The following is a 22,018-nucleotide window of genomic DNA, read 5'->3' as shown; positions in this document are numbered from 1 at the left end:
AAGAGTGTGGTCTCTGATGGGACCAGGAGGAGAGTATTTTCTGCTACAGTGCCCACTCTTGGAAACATCATTCCCCTGAAGTCAGATTGGCCAGGATGTTCATCAAAGCATCAGAGGGGAGGATGAGAAATAATGGTTGGAAACTGATCAAAGAGAAAAGCAACCTGGAATTAAGGAGAAACTTCCTGACAGTGAGGATACTCAACCAGTGGAACAGCTTGTCTCCAGAAATTGTGGGCGCCCCATCACTGGAGATCTTTAAGAGGAGACTGGACATTCACCTGTCTGAGATGGTGAAAGTTCTCCTGCTTGAACAGGGGGCTGGACTATTCTATTCTATTCTGTTCTGTTCTGTTCTGTTCTGTTCTGTTCCATTCCATTCCATTCCATTCCATTCCATTCTTTGACCTTAGAATAAAAGAATAAAATACTTTATTTGGCCAAGTGTGGTTAGGCACACAAGGAAATTGTCTCTAATATAGAAGCACTCAGTGTAGTTGCGAAACAACAGAGACAAAACAACAGAGACGAGCCCGAAGCCATGGGGTTTGCCATCTGGCCTGGACATCCTATGACATTGTTGGAGAGCCTGCTAAATGGTTGTATTTCTAAGAAAACGATGGCATTCTCTATTAAAGATTATACTTTTTATGGTTTTAATAGTTTTAAAAATTTTATTTATCTATTTATTTAATTTTTACACCCCTCATCTCCCCTGACTAACGTTTTAATGATTTTTTGTGGCTATTTTTTTTTTAATTTTGAGAGAGGGGATTTTGAACTCTGCATGCCACCCAGAGTCACAGTGGTGAGATGTATGGCTATATAAATTTAATTAACATTTGCCTAATGGTGGTTTAATTAAGGCCCAGTTGGCTGGCTATGCATAGCGAGGAAAACATGCCCACAACAGAGATTTAAAAAGCCATTTTCTGGTTTTCTTGGTGGCCAATATCAAATCCTCAAGTTTAGGTTCTGAGTTATCTGGAGAAACCTAGGCAGAGGGAGAAAGTGCTGGAACCTCTTACACTCTGTTGCATCATTCAGGAATCTTGGCCTGTTTCCAGGTGACAGGAGTGATTTTGTGTATGTCTTTTTTCTCAATTTCCACCAGGTGGCAAAGTTGCTAAAACAATTTAAATAATTAAAAGTCATGGCAGGTTATAGAACTGAACACGATCACAGACAGCCTCTGAGCATTCTTAAAATGATCCATTTACAGGAAAGAATAGAATAGAATAGAATAGAATAGAATAGAGTAGAGTAGAGTAGAATAAGGAATAGGAACAGAACGGAACGGAACAGAACAGAACAGAACAATAGAATAACAGAGTCTGAAGGGACCTTGTAGGAGACTCTACACCAGTGGTTCTCAACCTTTTTAATGCCGCGACCCCCAACCGGTCGTAAGTCGAGAACTACTCAACCGGTCGTAAGTCGAGGACTACTCAACTGGTGCAGCACCGTTGGCAGAATGGGACTTTTGGCGGGCTCAGCAGGGCAGAGACAGCCTGGACAATTCCTATTGTCTTTTGAAAGCCAATAGAATTAGACTCTATTCAAGAGAGTCTATTCTATTGGCTTTCAAAAGCCAATAGAATAAAAGGGAGTAGCACAGCTAAGGAAAAGGGGGAAAAAATGGCAGACTGCGTTGTTTGGTGACCCCCGTGAAATCGTCGTTCGACCCCAAATGGGGTCCCGACCCACAGGTTGAGAACCACTGCTCTACACCATTTCTGACTGGAATTACAGGCAATCCTCACTTTATGATTGTTCAAAATTACAATGGACCTCCCAGAGCTACTTATGACTCCATTTCAAATTTCCGACGGCTGCCTCCACCTACCCACCTCCTGTGGTTACATGATCACATTTTGGGAGCTTGGCAATAGCCTCACACATCGCTTTTGCAGTGTTCTGCAGTAACATAACTGATTTACAGTATTTTTGGTGGGTTTTCAGCATTTTCTCTTGGTTTCTGGGGGGGGGGGAAACGCCAATTGGAGAAAACCGCCACATTCAGTTAGTGTTCCTTTAGTGACCGCCACAAAAAAGATCGTAAAATCAGGGATGGTCCTGTGGTGATCCGCTTAATGACCACAACGACTTACAACAGTAAATCTGAGGTCAATTACTCTTGTAAATCAAGAGTAATATTTATATTTATCACTAGCAAGACCGTCTATTGTAATTTGTTTAAAACCCTAGCTTCTGTAACAGAGACATGCTGGCTTTTCTAAGCAGAAATTTCCTAAATGAATAAGCAAGAGCAGTTGTATTCCTCCAGATCAGGGGTCTTCAAACTTGGCAACTTTAAGACTTGTGGACTTCAGCTCCCAGAATTCCTCAGCCAGCCAGGAATTCTGGCTGAGGAATTCTGGGAGTTGAAGTCCACAAGTCTTAAAGTTGCCAAGTTTGAAGACCCCTGCCCCAGATATTTTGAATTACAGATTCCCTTCACCCTCACCTGCTCAAAGCCATTGGTCAAAGACTCTGGAATGCTATTAATTGAATTAACTAATTATTGATACAGGCAGTCCTCGACTTACGATCATAATTGAGCCCAGAATTTCTGTTGTTAGGCGGGTCAGCTGTTAGATGAATTTTGCCCCATTTTACAACCTCTCTTTTCCACAGTTGTTAAGTGAATCACTGCTGTTCTTAAGTTAGTAACACGGTTAAGTGAATCTGGCTTCCCCACTGACCTTTGCATGTTAGAAAGTCGCAAAAGGTGACCACGGTTGCACCCATGACCGTGAGACATTGCAACCGTCATAAATATGAGTCAATTGCCAAGCATCTGAACTTTGTTCACATGACCATGGGGATGCTGCAACGGTTGTAAGTGTGAAAGACGGTCATAAGTCACTTTTTTTCAGTGCTGTTGTAACTTCAAATGGTCACTAAACGAACTTTTGTAAGTCAAGGGTTACCTGTATTTCCATGTTGTTCTCCAAAACAGCTCCATGACGTGCAACAGGAATAGTTGAAAGACTTAAAGCCATGACAATTAAAATATATCACAATAAAACTAATAGGCAGAAGTAAATCATGAAAGAAAAACCTAACATCTCCCAAATATTCCCTTCTAAAGTCAGGTTTTCACCTCATTTTGGAAACACAGAGGGGCCACTACTGAGAAGATCCTGTTTGTCTAATTCTGTTCTGAATATATAAAAACCTTAAATTTTCAGCAGCTAAATTTATGTGTTACTGGCTAATATGAAACTTATAATGGTCACTTAAATGGACAAGTTTCATATTTGCTGAAGCTGTGGAATATTGGAATTTTAAAATTCAAATACATTTATAATGGAAAATCAGAAAAGGAGCTACTGTGCTATGTAAGAAAAATATGTATGCTGAAAAAAAATCATTGGTCAATTGTGCTGAATAACTTTAGATCCTGTTAGTTATTGTACTTGGAAAAGAGCTGTGGAATCTGAGGTGGCTGATTTATCTTTTTCCCATGGTGGTTGGTTACCTGTTGCATAAAGAACTGAGTCAGCCGTATTACTCACCTTACAGCTTTAAGATGTGCTCAGTGTTTGAGTTTCTACAGAGCAAGAATTCAAATGCTAAAAATAAAACTGACCAGAATACCTGGAGAAACACCTAGTCAAATGCCTTCATTTGATACCCCCATTTTACAAATGAGGAACACTGAGGCTGAGAAATGAGTAGAACAAAGAAGAGAAATATATATATTTATTTATTTGCTTTTTCAGGAAATGGATTCCCCTTAGCAAAGTCCTGCTTAAACATACAGAGAATTCCCAGTTTACATTCAGACAATCTCCAATATTCATCTGAGAGCTATGATTCAAATCTGCTTCTCAATTTACCCTTCAAAGAAATGCTATCTATTGCTAACTGCTCCAGTACTGTATTGTCTGTTTTGGCAAAGGAAGGATATTGGGCTGAATAAATGGGACTATTCTGATTTTTTTTCCTCATTAACTAAAGTAAACCCCTTTTCGACTTCTTCCCATCCTCCTTTATAAAAGACTTTCTGATCAGGTTCTTATCCCAAAAGCAAATTAAATCGAATGCTTAGACATTGGGACTGGTCTATTCAATAGGTGAAACTGTTTACAAAGCTGATAAAAAACTTTTAAAAAAAGAAAAGCTGGCAACCTTTTGACTGAGCAGCAAAAATATAAATATTTGACTGAAACAATCTTTCCAAAACCCTTTTACCATGACTGACCAACATGTCCACATCACCTTTAATTATTCTACATCGCAAATTCTTTCCACGAGAATTCTGGTAAATGAAATAATTCTCTCCAACTCTGCTACCTATCCCCCACCCCCCACCATTTCATTTGAGAACTGATCACAACCCCCAGGGCGTATAAGTCCATATCTAAAATATTTATTAGCGGTGCACTTTTTTCTTTAATGTTCTCAGCAACGTCGTTTTTAAAAAGTTTCTTCCATCCAGCCTCCTTCATCCCTGAGCCCGGCTGTTTTCTGTGGGTGTGGAGTCTTCAGCTGCTGGTTGGGGTTCGTTTCTCACTCGGTTGACCGCGATAGGCACGGTCCTCATAGCTGATTCTGTCACGGGACCTTCGATACGGAGCTGTCCGTCGCTGGAGATGGAGCAACTGAGCCGATCTCGGTCCACGCTCTGGGGCACGTCCCACGCCCTCCGGAAGATTTCGTAGCGAAAAGGTCCACTGGGCATCTCAGTGGCCTTCCTGCCCGTCAGAACCACTTTCTCCCCCACCAGCTTCACCACCAGTTCCTGGGGGTCAAATCCAGCCATATCTTGAGTCACTGCAAAGGTGTCATTGGCGCTTGGTGTCTCCGAGCTGTGGATGGTTTCGTGACTGACCATGCTGGTGGTTGTGGGTCGCCAGTTGCTGGTCAGGAGCTCCCACATAGCGTCCATCTCACGCTCCAGCTCCTCAAAGAGCGAACTGGTCCGGGGCCATAAACCTCGGCTTCTCAAGGAGCTCTGAGGGCCTGCCAGGTGCAATCGGCACAGCATCTTGGTTTCTCGTCTCGATAAGCTGAGCCTGGTGTGTCTCTGAATGCTTGGAGCTGCTGTATGCTCTGCCTCTAGGACTCGGCTCCCTTTTATTCAAGTCCTCCCCTCGCTGGAATATTTTTGATGTGATGCTTCCTGCAGTAAAGAATTCCACTCATCACTTAGGCACCAGGACAATTACTCAGCCACCCAAACTGGTACCATGAGACAACTTCTGTCCAATTTTCAGCGCTAGCCTCATTTCTTTGGCCTCTGCCTAGTTTATAATTAGGATAACTTTCACTCTCACTCTGTCCAAAATAGTATCTGGAGTAATGCAAACCAAGACGGGAACAGCTGCTGCCAGTAAACACCCAGGCGACATTGCTTAAGAACAAAGGCCTTTATAAACTAATCTGGTTTTTCGTCCAGAATTAACATTTTACCTCAGGAATCAGAAGAATCAGAAGAAATAGCTAGCCAATAAACATTATGTTATCTCACGGACTCCAAATGAAATCTTAGACTGCTATAGTTCGTGTACAGGTAGTCCTCAATTTACAATCACAACTCAGCCCAAAATTTATGCTGCTAAGTGAGACATTTGTTCAATGAGTTTTGCCCCATTTTACGACCTTTCTTGCCACATTTGTCGAGCGAATCACTGCAGTTGTTAAGTTAGTAATACAGTTGATAAGTGAATCTGGCTCCCCCATTGACTTTACTTGTCAGAAGGCCGCAAAAGGTGTTCACATGATCCCCAAGACACGGCAACTGGCATAAATATGAACTCGTTGCCAAGCATCTGAATTTTGATCAGGTAATCATGGGGATGCTGCAATGGTCATAAGGGTGAAAAATGGTCATAAGTCACTTTTTTCAGTGCCATTGTAACGTTGAATGGTCACTAAACAAACAGTTGTAAGTCGAGGACTATCTGTATTTCATTTAGCCACAATGTGATTTATTTGTGGTTTTGTGTGTATCCATCCTCTGTGTCCTGGTAAACCATGCTTAATGGCTGAATGTATCACGTGATCACAGGTATTGGTGGCTTATTTCACTACCAGGATTAATTAAACCAGGGGTAGGCAACTTTGGCTCTTTTATGACTTGTGGACTTCAACTCCCAGAGTTCCTGAGCTAGCCATGCTGAGGGAAAAGGGAGAGGTTTCCAAGCTGAGCCATGCTGGCTCAGGAATTCTGGGAGTTGAAGTCCACGAGTGATAAAAGAGCCAAGGTTGCCTACCCCTGAACTAAACCATAGCTTAGTGTGATTTGTGTACCCACTGCATTTTGTAAACTGTGCTGTACGGATATTGCTTAATATGATGTACGGTATCAGATGGGACATATTCAGTAAAGAGCACTTCACCAACCTCAGGTTTGCACAGTAAGTGAACCTAGTCAGCCCAGGTGAGTAGCTGCTTAAACCACAAAATGTACCGTATATGCCGGCGTATTAGGCGACCCGGTGTATAAGACGACCCCCGTCTTTATCGCCGAGTCGCCTTCCTAGAACGTCGTCTTATATGCCGGAAACTACCAGTATTTCCGGCGTATAAGACGACTGGGCGTATAAGACGACCCCCATCTTTGGCGCCGAGTTTAGCGCTTCCGGAAGTCGTCTTATACGCTGGCATATACGGTATATGACATTTCTTTCCAGTGATGACATTCATAATTCATTGGGAATCGCACAAATAAGAAAAAGGAGCTACGAAGGGTCTGGAAAGAGGCTTAAATCTCCTAAGAGACATTGGGAGTCAGGCAACGTTTTATGGTGGGTTTCTTCCTTGCAGTTGGTGTTGGTTGGTGGGCAGGGATCACCCCGAGGCCCCCCACTTGTGGAGTGCCACAGGATTCTATACTCTCTCCCTTCCTTTTCAACTTCTACGTGAAGCTGCTGAGTGAAGTCATCTGCCAGTTTGGAGTTTGGTAGCATCAGCACATGGATGACACCCAATTACATCTTTTGACCTCGTTGGCCAAGTGAGGCTACTAAGATACTGTCCAGTGCCTGGAGGTTTGGGTAGGGAGGAGTCATTTCCAGCTAGTCCTACCGAGACCAAATGGTTGGACCACCCAGATGTGGGGATATTCCAACTTTAACCTTGAATGGGTTTACGACTTTTCCATTTTGAGGACGATGCCTATTTTGGATGTCTTCCTGGACTCGCAGCTCCTCAGAAGAAGCAATGGATGGAAGCTAAACAAGGAGAGAACCAACCTAGAACTAAGGAGAAATTTCCTATCAGAACAATTAATCAGTGGAACAACTTGCCACCAGAAGTTGTGGGTGCTCCAAGACTGGAGGTTTTTAAGAAGAGATTGGACAACCATTTATCTGAAATGATATAGGGTCTCCTGCTTAAGCTGGGGGTTGGACTAGAAGACCTTCAATGTGCCATCCAACTCTGTTATTCTATTAATGAGCAGGCGGCAGCTGCAGCCAGGAAATCTTTCTCACAGCTTTACCTGGTGTGCCAGTTGTGCTCTTGTCACCTCATAGCTTGACTACTGCAATGTGCTTTACATGGGGCTGACCTTGAAGATCACTGGAAGCTTCAGCTGATCAGAATGATGTGGTGCAGATAGTAATAGGCATACTTTGATATTACTTGTGTAAGACCACTGATTCACATGCTTCACTGGTTGCCAGTTTGCTTCTGGTGTGATTCAAGGTGCTGGTCACTACTTAGAAAGCCCTATGCCCCACAGGGTTTGGTTACTTGATTATTGGTTACCTATTGGGATTTTAAAAGACCCTAAAGACTTGACTCTTCACCGAGGCCTTTGGAGAGGATAACTGATGCTTCTTTCTTCCTTTTTGTACCCACCTGCCATTGTTGTCCCTTTGTCTTGTACTGTTTTAATATTTTCTGTATCCTTTGTTTTTTTTAAAGGTTTTAACAATTGTAAACTGCCCAGAGTTGCTGGGAGTTAGGCAGCATATGAATTTAATATATGGGTTGGTCACATAGTCATTTGGCATTTTTATCTACCTACTGAGTCCTTCCCAAAGAACCTATCGGCAAATGTTGGTGTTTGATGGTGTTAAATATATTATCGCAGGATGTAAGCTGTTCCAAATAGAGCTCCCTTTTGCAATTGACTAATGGGGATTTTCTTAATGCTGACAGTGTTTCAAGCAATGCTCCAGAGGTTCTGGGATGCCATCTAAAGCATCTATTATTAGTAGTACTTTATTTTATTTTATTTTATTTTATTTATTTATTTATTTATTTATGAGACTTATATACCGCTTTAAGTGCAAGCACTCTCTAAGCGGTGTACACCAGTAAGCAATGTATATATATATATTTATATTGCCCCCAACAATCTGGGTCCTCATTTTACCTACCCCGGAAGGATGGAAGGCTGAGTCAGCCTTGAGCCGGTGAGATTTGAACCGCTGACCTGCTGAACACAGTCAGCTAAAGTGGCCTGCAGTACTGCACTCTAACTGCTGCACCACCTCGGCACAGCATTAATTAATTATATACATTTAGCTAGTTACAATAATAATAATTTAATGTTAATGGTTAATGTTAAAAAGCAAACATGGCTAAATGACAGCATGTCATTACCTGGATTGATTTTGAAAAAGGTAAACAATCTCAGGTCTGGTAAATATTTGAATGGGAGATTACTGAACCAGGACATTGAGACAATATCTAAAAAGACAACAATGATTATCCGGTTCTGTACTGTTGGAAAGAAAATTACAGGAACGTGTTAACTAACCGCATGGAACTGAACTTGATCCAAGGATGGACTTTTCCTTTAACCAGAGAAGAGGGAATGATCAGTGGTTGTTTCCCCATCACCCATTCCCCAATTCAGGCAGGAATGATCCCCCACTTTTATGTCCTTTTGAAGAATATGGATAGTCCCTGAATTATGACTATCATGGAGCATGCGATGGTGGTTAGGAGAACATGGCGGTCAGAAAATGAACCCATTGTTCACTATGGCATAGTTTTGCCACAAAAAGTGGAAGTAAGTGCTGGCTTTGTTATATATCCCTTTGTAAAACATGGTCATCTGCCTTTGGGATGCTGTAAACAGCTGTAAATGTGGACATGTTGCTGAGTGCTTAAGTGTGGTTATGTGACTGCGGAATGGATAGACAACTGTTAGAACTTCAGATCCAGGTTGTAAGTCTCCTTATTTTGGGTCTATCACAGTGGTTCTCAACCTGTGGGTCGGGACCCCATTTGGGGTTGAACGACCATTTCACGGGGGTCGCCAAACAACATAGTCGGCCATTTTTTTCCCTTTTTCCTTGGCTGTGCTACTCCCTTTTATTCTATTGGCTTTTGAAAGGCAATAGAATAGACTCTCTTGAATAGAGTCTAATTCTATTGGCTTTCAAAAGCCAATAGGAATTGTCCAGGCTGTCTCTGCCCTGCTGAGCCCGCCAAAAGTCCCATTCTGCAAACGGTGCTCCACCAGTTGAGTAGTCCTTGACTTACGACCGGTTGAGTAGTCCTTGAGTTATGACCGGTTGGGGGTCGCGGCATTAAAAAGGTTGAGAACCACTGGTCTATCATAACTTCAAACAGTCACTAAGTGACCTGTTGTAAGTCGGGGACTACCTGTAGTTAAGACATGGCTCTTCTAAGAAGGCCTTTGGAGACGAACAGGTGTAGTAAGATGTGTATCGTGATCTATATTATTATCAATATTTTATGGTGATGATATGCCATTGTGAAATAGTTGTACTAGGGGCAACATGATAGCAGTCTTCCAATGTCTCAGGGGCTGCCACAAAGAAGAGGGGGGGTCAACTTATTCTCCAAACCACCTGAAGACAGGGCAAGAAACAACTGATGAAAACTAACGAAAGAGAGAAGCAACCTAGAACTAAGGAGAAATTTCCTGAGAGAACAATTAATCAGTGGAACAACCTGCCTCCAGAAGTTGTGAGTGCTCCAAAACTGGAGGTTTTTAAGAAGAGATTGGGCAACCATTTGTCTGAAATGGTATACAGGGTTTCCTGCCTGAGCAGGGGGTTGGACTAGAAGACCTCCAAGGACCCTTCCAACTCTGTTATTCTGTTATACTATGCTATGATTGTATTTAAACTTTGTCTAGAACAGTGATGGAGAACCTTTTAGACACCGTGTGCCCCAAAACCACTCCATCCCACCTCGCTCACTCCGCCCCACCCCTTCACTCCCCCCCACCCGCAGGGCCACCTACTGCCTCCATGGCCCACCGCAGCAGATCGCCCAGGGAGCCCTGCAGCACCATGGTGGCCACGCCCTCTGCCCATGCCCCGCAGCATCATCTGCGTGCAACGGGGCACAAGAGCGGAGTCTTGTCCCTGCCGCCCGGCTGCCATGTCCTTGGCTCTGCTGCTTCATGCGGGCCGCGCCCGGGGCGACTCTCCTCTGGGGGGGCTGCTGGTGAGGGGGCCGTAGGGGGAGGCCGGGCTGCGGTGATGGTGCGTGTGCCCACAGAGAGGGCTCTGAGTGCCATATCTGGCACGCGTGCCATAGATTTGCCAACAGTGTTTTTCACATGTGGTAACTTGAAGCTGCATGGAATTCAACTCTCACAACTGATTAAAAGTTGCTAAGGAATTCTGGGATTTTTTTACACTGGCTGGCAAATTCTGGGAATGAAATCCACACAGTTTAAAGTTGCCAAGGTTGAGAATCACAGGTCTACAACCTCTGGAGAGGGGTAGTTTATAAATCTTACCAATAAGTATCCTCCCCTGCCTTATCCCCAGGTAAGGTTTCTTCCCTCTTTTGTCATCTAAAAAATATTGGAGGACTCCACAAATCTTCCAGAAGGATCAGGTTGTATACATCTGTGTTAAAAAAAAAAAAAGAGGGTTAGTAGAGTTACAAATGCATCTCTCTTCTCATCAACAACCTATTAAAGGATATGCAGTTTGGCCCCAGATATTCACTGACATCACAGGAAAGACTCGGTATGAAACATGAATGGAACTCATAGCACAGGGATACACACATCCCAGTGTCACGGCATGTTTCTGGAATATTTTTAAGCAGCTGTATTTATCTCGCAGGATGTAGGACAAGGACTGCCAGTCCCCCAGCATGCTTGAAATAGAGATTGATGCAACCCCCATGAAAGAGTTTCATCCCCATGCAAAGGAAAAAATGTCACCGACATGTTTCTGTAACAGCTATCACACCCTCCTTTCCTGTGAGTTACAGAAGCACCGAGCTAATAAAGGCCCTCATAGACAGGAAAGGGTGTCCCTTCCTGGTAGCAGCCAGGGAGAATCAAAACCAGTTGCAGCAAAGTGGCTGATGATCTTCCTATCTCACTGTTTTGCCAAGTGTCAGGACGAAGATCAAATTGGTTCTTTAGGATCTGGAGACAATAAACACCCCTGTAAATAAAGGGATCTTAAGTTTTATTATTAGTTCAAGCAAACAGATTTAAAAGCGTAGCATAAGAAGCATGCATACCAAGCAACATGATATCCAAATCTCTTATAGGCTGTCAGAAGCTCCTTAATAAGAACCCCAAGGGCGGCCAATTTTCACAGGATCCAGTATTAGATTCCATGCCAAAGCTCCCAGCCAACAACAACAGCCCTATAGTTTTTATCAAAATTTGATACCGTGATTTTGAAAGGATTTTACCCCTGTAGGATTTGGGGTAAGGTCAGGCCAACCTTGGGGATTGTGTGCCAGCTCTCTTGCGGGGAATGATTTGTTGGGATGCCCCCGGGTATCCTCCGTGACTGGAGTGCTGTGTGATATGTGTGGAAAGTGAGTATGCCCCCGGGGCGACTCCCTGGCTGGAGTAGGCGTGGATGCCTGGTAGTTGGGTAGGCTCATAGAATTCTTGTTCGGAGCTCTCGCGGAACCCTGGAATGGGCCGTTTGTGGCTCCATCAGTGGAGATGGGCAGCAACTCGTGCCCTTCCCTTTGCTCCAAAGGGTCCCCCTCCCCCCCGGAAAAGACCCAGGAGTCTCAGCTGGAAGATGCTGCCTAGGGCGGAGTTGGTCGATGTGCCTGCGCAGGACACGACCGTTGTCCAGAGCTACCTCGTAGGATAGAGGACCCGTGACCCTGGAGACAGAAGCGGGGACCCATGTATGACCAGGCCCGTAATTGCGAGTCCAGACCGGGGCACCCTCAAGTAGTTGTCTAGGTGCCCTAGGATGTGAGGTAGATGAAGGCAATCTGTCCGGATGCAACCGGTCAAGTTTAGTAGTAAGTTGACGCCCCCAACGAAGTTCAGCTGGACTTCTCCCTGTAGAAGTGGACGGTGTGGTGCGATAAGAAAGGAGAAAGTCAGCCAACCTGTGATGCCAGTCCCCGTAGCTGAGTCTTTTCAATGCGTCCTTTGTGATGCACACCATGCGTTCAGCCATACTGTTGGTGGACGGGTGGAAAGGCGCAGACGTGGCATGACGAATCATGTTAGCCTGTAAAAAAGCTTGAAATTCGGAGGAAGTGAATTGAGGGCCGGTGTCGGACACAATGACATCTGGCAGCCCGTGTGCAGCAAAAATCCCCCTCAGTACCTGAATAGTCTTTGCAGTGGTGGTGGATGAGACAGGTACAACCTCAAGCCATTTCGAGTGGCTGTCAACAAGGACCAAGAAGAACTGGCCCTGAAAGGGCCCAGCGTAGTCAATGTGCACCCTAGACCATGGGGACTGTGTTTCCTCCCATCTGTGCACGGGAGCTTGGGGCATCTCTGGGCGAGATCGTTGGCACAGGTGGCATGCATGCACCTTAGCCTCAATATTTTTATCTAAACCAGGCCACCATAAGTGGCTGCGTGCAAGAGCCTTCATACGAACAATGCCAGGATGACCCTCGTGGAGGGATTCCAAGACCCTAGTCCTCATTGAGGTGGGAATGACAACTCTGTTTCCCCAAAGCAAACAACCCTGAGAAAGGGACAGCTTGTTCCTTTTGGACCAGAAACTCTGAAACTCAGGACTAGGGCAGTCCTCAGGCCAACCAGACAAAACCCAGGAACGGACACGTGAAAGTGTGTGATCTGTACCTGTTTCAGCGGCAACATCCCTGGCACTAAGAGGGAGCTCGGGCAAGGCTTGGATTGATAGAATGTTGACAGCTGGCGCAGGGTCAGCTTCTACTACTGGCAGAGGCAGTCTACTGAGGCCATCAGCATGGCCCATTTCTTTCCCAGGCTTGTGGAGTAAAGAAAAATCATATGCAGACAAAAAAATAGACCACCTAAGCATTCTAGGGGAAATGATTTGGGGAGTCTGCTTACGTGTGGTAAACAGTCCCAGCAGAGGCTTATGGTCAGTGAAGACCGTGAAATGCCTGCCATATAGAAAATCATGGAATTTTTTAATTCCCGCAACAACAGCCAGAGCCTCCCTGTCTATCTGAGCGTAGTTGCGCTCGGCAGAAGACAATGTTCTTGAATAATATGCAACAGGAACCTGAGTTCCATCAGACCTGAGGTGGCTCAGGACAGCCCCAACCCCGTAAGGGGACGCATCACACGCGATGCACACAGGAAGAGACTCGTTGAAATGTGCAAGTACACTGTTAGAAGTGAGCAAGGCCTTGACTTCGTTAAAGCAGGCCTCATGCGTCTGTGACCACCGCCACACTGCTTGCTTGTGTAGTAGCCTGTGAAGAGGCTCAGCTACACTAGCTTTATGTGGAAGAAAAGAATTGTATAAATTCAGGAGACCCAGGAAGGCCTGAAGTTCGGCCTTGGACTTTGGCCTAGGTGCTTCTAAAATGGCAGTTAGTTTGGATTCAGCAGGGTGAATTCCAGCAGCATCAATTTTGAATCCCAGAAATTCAGTAGAAGGCACCCCAATTTTGCATTTGTCTTTTTTGAGCTTGAGGCCTGTTTTCCTGAACCTTAACAGAACAGCCCTTAGCCTTTCAGCTAGAATGTGTGTGGAGTCTCCTGCAATTAAGACATCATCAAAGTAGGGGCAAACCCCCGGTATGCCCCGCAGTGTGTTTTCCATTACGCTTTGGAAAATCCCAGGAGCGACATTCACTCCAAACTGCAGCCTTTTTACCTTAAAGGCTCCCCTGTGGGTCACAATAGTCTGAGCTATAGCAGCATCATCATCAACAGGCAGCTGTTGATACGCTTGAGCTAGGTCAAGCTTTGCAAAAACGCGCCCCCCCTTGAGGGAGGCCAGAATATGACTGACCACAGGAACAGGATAGGCATGTTGCTGCAATGCCTTATTCAGAGTGCATTTGTAGTCAGCACAAATGCGAATGTCCCCATTTGCCTTTAGAGGCGTGACAATGGGGGTCTCCCAAGGACTGGAATCAACAGGTTCTAGGATTCCCTGTTGAATCAGTTTGTCTAACTCAGTGTCAATTTTACTCTTTAAAGCAAAAGGGACCCTTCTTGCTTTAATTCTAATGGGAGTGACAGTGGGGTCTAGCTTTAAGGACACAGGGGGTCCTTTGAATGTGCCTAGCTGGGGGCTGAAAACATCTGCAAATTCTTTGCAGACTTCCTGTAGGTCGAGTGTTTGTAAACTGTTGAGTCCTGTGACGTGTATCCCCAGGGCCTCAAACCAATCGAGTCCTATGAGACTCGTTCGTTCACCCCCTACTACTAATACGTCTAGTGGACCTTCAAAACTCTTGTATTGCACGTTAAGGGTGGCCTCCCCCTTAACACACACTCTTGAATTTTGAAAATCTGTTAACACAATGTCAGAAGGCCTTAACTTGGCCTGAGTTCCACTACCGGAACAAATCTTCCTAAATGTATGCAAGGAGATGATTGAAAGGGCAGACCCTGTGTCCAGTTCCATAGACAATGGAACCCCTTGTAGCTTCACCTTGAGTGACAGCTTTTTCTTAATGGGCTTGTGTGTGCCTGTCCTAAGGATGCTTCTTCGCGAAGCGCAAAACCCTACCCTATTCTGGCTGGGGAATCTGGTACCTTTCAGGCGCAGTTCTTCCTGAGGTTGTACCTTTCGTCGGCCCAGACACACAGCTGCAATGTGTCCTTGTTTGCCGCATGCCCGGCAGGTAGCGGAGCAGAACTTGCAGTCAGTTCTCCTGTGGCGACCTCCACAGCCGATGCACTTGAGCGGAGCTGAAGAGCTTCCCTTCTGATTTTCTTTCTTCGTGGGGTGGAGACGGTCGACTTCCTCGTCCGGATCCTCCTCGGAGTTTCTTTGGACGTCTTCCTGGTGCACGGATGCAACCTCTGGACTGTTTCTGATCGGCCGCATGTTCTTGACAGCGCCGCCTGCTGCTTCTTCTGCGGTGACTTCCCTTAAGGCATCTTGGTAGGACAATTCTTCTTTAGCGAAAAGTCTCTGTTGTAGATCTCGATGCCTTAACCCGCACACGAATCGGTCCCTCAGTCGTTCTTCGAGGTCTTTGAACTCGCAGTGCTTGGCGGCCTTCCGTAATGCGGCGATGAATTCTTTGGCCGACTCACCGGGCCGTTGATCCCTCTGCTCGAAGGTGTGGCGCCATGCGATGACGGACATCTTGGGGTGGAAGTGCTCCTTCAATAGCTTCTTCAGATCTGCGTAGCTGACAGACTCTACTGGAACAGGTGCTGCAAGGTTTTCTGCGATGTCGAAGGCGTCTTGACCGCAAACACAAAGCAGGGTGGCAGCCTTCAAGCTCTCTTCCCTCACTTGGTTTGCCTTGAAGTAGTTCTCCACCCTGGCTACGTATGACTCCCACCGCTCTGGATGTGAGACGTCGAACTCCGAAAGCCTTCCGATTTTCGCCATCTTCAGGAGACGGGTCTATCAGCCAGCCTACCCCCGAATGCGCACTGGATTGGCGGGTAGCTGCCGAGTCGATGCCGTTCCGCCGCTCAGGACTCACTTGGGTAAGCTTACACTTCTTCCTTTCCAGGCGGTGTAAGGCAATCCCACCCTCGTCGCCAGTGTTGAGTCCTTGGCGCAAAGCAGACACGAGAAGCAGTTGGAGTTCTCAGTTTTCTTTATTCTGCGTTCAGCATACAAGTAGATGGCTTTTCCTTAACTTCCCAAACGCTCGCAGCCTCTTATATAGGCAACTCCCAGGTAAATGTGTTACTTTTCCCGCGCCAGCACCCGCGCATGCGCACGGCGCTGGCGACAGCCTGTCTGGTCCTGGGCAGCCTTGCACCTGCCCGGGACTGCCTGCAAACGCCCGAGCTGTTTGCAAGGCTCGGGACATAACAGGCTCGGTGAGGGACAGCATAATGAGCAAATCCTGGAATTCCATAAGACCAAACCTCAGGGGAAATGGAATCCGGAAAAGAAACAGGAGATGCACTAGCATCCAGATAACAAATATAAGCTTGCAAAGCTGGAAAATCCAAAGAAATACCCTGGGGTTGACAAGTGATTGTTGCTCCCAATTTCCCAGGAAATCTCTGCCCAGCAAATTAATAGGGCCCTGGGGTAAAACCAGAAATGAGTGTTGAACTTGGGCCCTTGGCTTGGAGTCACACACAAAGGGGTGGTGCAAGGAGCCATTTCAGTTTGCCCACTGACACCAACAATAGGAGTAGTCTGAGAACTCAAACAGTCTTTAGGGGCATGCTGCAAGACACTGTAAGTTGCCCCAATATCTACAAGAAAAACTTTGTTCCTCCCCCCTACCTGCAACTCCAAGAGAGGTTCAGGGGAGAAAACAAGACCTCTGGAGCCACATTAGTATTGGGAGGAATAGCCGTCATTAGCATACATTTGCATTCTAGGATGGAATGGTTCAGCCTGTGGGGACAGCCAGGATGGGGGAGGTCCCCTGTTATTGGATGGAAATCCTCTCCTTCCCCTCCAGGGCCTGTCCGTGGCCCCAATTCTTTGGACATACACTTTTCCAGTGGCCTTGTGCTTTGCAAAAGGGCACACTGGTCTTGCCCCAGGGTATTCTGACGAGGCTGGAGAGCAACAGCCAAAAGTTGGGCATGCTTCCTCATGTTATCTTCCTCCTTCCCCTCTGCAGCCTCGTTCCTCTGGGCAGAAACTCCGAAAGCAGTTTGTATTAAGAGTTCAAAAGTTTGAGCAGTGGGTGAAACAAATTTTTGCAATTTGCGCCAAATATCGGGGGCACTTTGTGCAACAAAAGCCATTTTCAAAAGTGGTTCACTGCCTGGGCTATCAGGATCAATGTCTGTATAACAACGAAATCCATCTTTTAATCAGTTGATAAAATCAGTAGGACTCTCTTGTGCTGTCTGGAAAATCTGATTCACTCTATAGTAATTAACAGTCTTGGGGACCCCAGTTCTAATGCCATGGAGAATGGTTTTGTGAAAATTCAGTAAGGCACCATATCTCCCATCAGTGTTAAAATCACATTCAAAACTTGGAACAAAAACAGCTTCAGGTGCTGGCCACTGTTCAATGTCTCTTTGTCCATCATTGGTGGCTTCCTTCCATCCCCCACTATATTCCTCTAAGGCTTTTTTTTTTTTTTTTCAAAACCTGGCGTTTGTCCTCAGCCCCCCAAAATCCAGATAACAAAGTGTCTATATCAGGGACCGTTGGCTTGTGGGTGACAAAAATCCTTTGAAATAAATCAACATACTGCTGGGGGGATTCTTTAAATGGTGGCAAGTTAGCTTTCCAGTGAAAAAGGTCACTGGTGGTAAATGGGGTGTGAACCAGGACCATTATTCCATTTGCTGCTGGCATCTGTCGCAGTGGGCATATTGTCTTCTCCTCCAAGTGTTTTGTTTTAGCATAAACTTTGCCCTGTCTCGTGTGAGAAGGGCTTTGAATCCGTGCAGCAGAGGAGGATCCCTCATCAGGATCTTGGTCTTCAGAGACGGAGAGAAGGGGGGCTGCGGGGGAAGCAGCAGCTGAATGCAAGGACGGAAAAGAGACAGAGGGGGCTGTGGGGGAAGCAGCAGCTGAGTTCAGACAAGTTTGAATTGCTTTCTTTTGAAACTTATTTATTTCTGGGCGGATTGGACAGACCAAATTCAAAACCTTTGGAGGGACTAACAGGCCACATTGTTTTAAAATGTCCTGTCGGATGCTCAAATTAAAGAAAAAGCCTGCATATAATTCTTCATCCATCCGCCCTTGTATAGCAAAAACATCTGTAAGCTTATTAATAATATCCAAGTGCACAGACCCTTCTCTTGGCCAAGGTTGTTGCCCAGGGCCCATAAAATAAGTTGGCCACACATCAACACAAAGCACCACCAGACGTTTTCTGACACCAGACGTTGTCTGACAGGGTTAAACTTAACAGCCACGTGAAAAATCCCAATTTTCCAAAACACTTTGCAGAGGATTTCATTTTGAGTTAATTTGTTTGTTTAAATTACTCTGACGATTTTCTCTTTTTTCTTCTTCTCTTTTTTTTTTCTTTTTCTTTTTTTTTCCTTTTTACTTCAAGATAGTTTCTCGGCTTCCTCCCTTTTCACTTAATTAATTTGGAATTTTGTAATTAATTTTTCCTTTGGAGGACTAGTCGGGGAGATCAGCCCCCTATCTTATTCCAAAATTATCAAAACCTCTGCAAAAAAAAATTACATACCAATTCAATTATTTTTCTTAACTCACTCTATCCTGTATTAGAAGACAGTTGCTTGGCTTCCTCTTTTCTTACATTTATTCATTTATTTTTATGCTTATCTGTAGAGGATAGTCAGAGAGATCAACCTCCTGCCTTATTCCAGGATTTCCAAAGCTTTTTTTTATTTCTTTTACTTACCAAGGCGCCTGTTGCAATTTCTCCCGTCAGTAGAGAAGCATGAAACCTCGTTGAATTCGGGCGTTCAGGTTCATCAGACACGGACCCCACCATCGACGATGAAGCATAGAATCTTCCAGGTCAAACACTTGGGAGCGCTCTAAGACTCACAATTCAGTCGCCGCTGGTTTCGTCCTGCTGAGAATTGAAGGCTCGCTGGGACCTTAACAGGGGTCTCCAGATTTGAGGGGAGAGCCATTGTGGCTTGCCCCACGTTGGGCGCCAGGATGTAAGGTTTTCCACTTAACCTCACAATTGCCCCAGCATTACTCAGGAATTTAAAAGAGCCAAAGAAACTCCTGAGCCGAGGTTTCAGCAAGCAAAACAACTTTTATTTTGATCAAAACAGAGTTGGGTGACCCCATCTCTCTTCGTGGCTGGTAGAGAGACGAAGGCAACAACCAGAAAAGATGTCTTCCACCTTTTATACCTTTTCAGAACAAAGAGATCAGGTCTTGGTACCAGGCATAAGATGGCACAAAAAAACAATTCCTAGATGATGACTCATACACAGCAACCCAGGCTCCATCCGTAACTCCTTTTCCCCCTCCCCTTACTGTGCTCTTTTCATATAAGCTATCACCTGTACCTAAAGCATGAAGCCCTTACTTTTCCAATATATATATATAAAGCATCTGATCAAGCAATTAACTACAAAATAATGATTACAAAATAACAAAACAATGATGACATGATAACACTATAATTATCAATATAAAATGGTTACTATATATAAAATAAATGCTAATGTCAAACTTAAACATACTAAAATCATAAGTACAATAAAATCCTTTCAATTTCACGCCCCTACCATGGTCAGGAAACTGCAAGTCCTGCCTTTTTCTGGCTGGCACATGTCTTTGAGACGGGAATCAAAAGTCTGAGACTTTCACAGTGAGGAAAGTTTTGAAGCTACATGAAGATTACCCAATCACAATAGAGCTGGAAGGGACCTTGGAGGTCTTCTAGTCCAACTCCCTGCTCAAGCAGAAGACCTATACCAGTGGTCCCTAACCTTTGCGGCTTGGCAGCCTGGCGGGGGGGGGGAGAAAGGGGAACTGGGCACGCAAATACACAGTCTGTGTGCGAGCAGCGGGCTGGCATGAGCAGCGGGCAGTACATACTCACTCGACTGCTAACTGGCCTGCTGCTCATGCAAGTTGAGCTGCTCATGCATGCATCCTCTGGCCAGTCACTCATACGGCTCAATTCTGAATAGGCCATGGCCCAGTAGTGGCCTGGGGCGTGGGATCCCTGCCCTATGCTATTTCTGACAAATGTCTGTCCAGTCTCTTCTTAAAAGCCTTCAGTGATGGAGCACCCACGACTTCTGAAGGCAAGCTGTTTCACTGGTTCATTGTTCTCACTGTTAGGAAGTTTCTCCTTAATTCCATGTTGCTTCTCTCCTTGAATAGTTTCTAAACAAGAAACTAATATGTTATATACTGGGATCTGTGAGGCATTGAAGAGACTGGAGTGAAAGTAACAGTTGTTTTATTGAATCAACATAGAAGCAACTCTAACAGCCGCTTGGCTTCTATTTATACCGGATTGCCACTAGGTGGCAGCCAATGAATTTAAAGCACTATTTGCCACCTAAAGTGCAGGCTTGTAACAATACACAAATGATTGGAGACTTGTTTAAACATAATCATTTAACTGCTTTATAACTGCCCTTATAAAATAGGTCAATATACAACATAATATTCTTTAGTTGATTAGTTTCAACCCCTTTCTCCTTTGTTCAGCGGTAAAGAATGAAAAACCAGCAAGCCAGTTCTGAATAAGCTCTAAACCTTTAGACATTTCTTAATATGAAGGAGAAATGCAAATATGTCACAAAACCTCTTGACATGACAATGGTGTTTTGCATTGCCGCTACAGGCATGTTCAAGGAATCAAGAACTACCCAGGCTATTATAAGGGGTTTTAGTGCAAGAATGAGGGCTAGGAGTATTCATGGAGTGTGTCAAAATAGGCAAGATGGCCACCACAACATTGTGATGGATGTCCTACCACTTTATACATATGTATGGTATTAATATCTATACAAAAGGCAGGGGATGGGGTGGGCTTGGATCCTGACGCCTTACAGCAACCATGCTGCTTTTCACTCTCCAGGGATGTTGTACAAAATCTTGGAAACTGCAAAAGGATTTTCTAGATATTTATTAGTGTGGAGTCTCTTTGTATGTTTCAAATCTTTTCTTCTGTTGAAGGAAAAGTCTTCATTGGGGTCCAGTCCAAGCCGGGAATAAACAACATGGTGACAGCTTTAGAAAGAAGGTTGTAGTTTATTGAAGAGGAGAGCCAGACAGAAAGATGACTCTGGAAGAAAAGAGAGAGCACTTGTAGAAGGGAGTGGGTTTTTATACCCTCTTGGGCTTTTGTTTGGAGTTGTTTCCTGTTCCTGTTTGAGGCTTTGTATTTCCTATGTCATGTACTTTGACCTGAGTCTTAATGTGCCCCTTTGGCATCTGTGAGTTAATCCTATTATGTCCTTAGAATTTGGGTGGGGTATGTAGATTTTAGGTGTCTTTGTCTTCCTAAGCTTCTAGATGGAGGGCTCCAACCTTCCTGAATGGATTATTACATCTGAATTTCTACAGAGCTGGTTTCTGCTTGGGGGAGGGAGACTTGGGGCTATTAAGAAAAACTGGGCATGCTTTTCTGCCTCTTTAAGATCCGTTGAGGAAATATAATATTCTGCCCTTTTAATATTTCCTTCTCGATGGGGGGGAACCTGACTTCCCACACTTCCTAAATGTTTTTGCAGCCTGTTTTAAGCTGCCGTTTATTAGAGAAGCTATCTGCCATCTGTTGATTCTTCCTATTTAGACCTCATAATCTCTCATGGTAAACCTTTTAAATGAAACCCATGCATTATAATACCATAGTATGCAAACTCATAAACAAGAGCAAATGTGACATGCTTTTATAAATTTTAGAGTCAAGGGTTATAATGTGTAGGATTCCTCTAGAGGTGTAGTGTTTCTACATTTTTGAACTGCATCAAACATTGTTATTCTTACTATAGCAGTAAATATATTCAGGTATATACGATATCAATGCTCTGGTGTAATTTTAATTGTTGTTAGCCCAGCATTTAATTTTAATGGTAGTTGGACCATGCCTGAATGGGATCTGTGGTATAAATGACATTTTTGTCTGTATTGAAGCTTGACCTATTTCACTGGTGGCGAACCTATGGCACGCGTGCCAGAGGCGGCACTCAGAGCCCTCTCTGTGGGCATGCACGCCATGCCATGGAGATGGCAACAATCTCTCTTCAACCAGCCCCCTGCTAACTCGCCGAGGTCCCACGTGGCCAGATGCATCCCAGTATGGCTGG

At 44.8% G+C, this 22,018-nt stretch overlaps 1 protein-coding gene across 1 annotated transcript; it reads right to left on the bottom strand.

Annotated features, from left to right (window-relative positions):
• Positions 1 to 3,690: 3,690 nt before the first annotated feature.
• On the bottom strand, positions 3,691 to 19,021 carry LOC120303458 (heat shock protein 30C-like). The gene is made up of 3 exons (XM_039333009.1): positions 18,628 to 19,021; positions 10,688 to 10,799; positions 3,691 to 5,131 (listed from the first exon to the last, which is right to left on the bottom strand). The coding sequence occupies exon 3, from the start codon at positions 4,994 to 4,996 to the stop codon at positions 4,454 to 4,456; it is 543 nt and encodes a 180-aa protein (XP_039188943.1). The 5' UTR covers positions 4,997 to 5,131; positions 10,688 to 10,799; positions 18,628 to 19,021; the 3' UTR covers positions 3,691 to 4,453.
• Positions 19,022 to 22,018: the final 2,997 nt, after the last annotated feature.

Source organism: Crotalus tigris, unplaced genomic scaffold (assembly GCF_016545835.1).
Source record: "Crotalus tigris isolate CLP2741 ecotype Arizona unplaced genomic scaffold, ASM1654583v1 scf7180000024471.848039, whole genome shotgun sequence".
NCBI lineage: Eukaryota > Metazoa > Chordata > Lepidosauria > Squamata > Viperidae > Crotalus > Crotalus tigris.
Note: the sequence above shows the minus strand (reverse complement) of the source record. Positions and strands in the feature narration are given on the sequence as shown.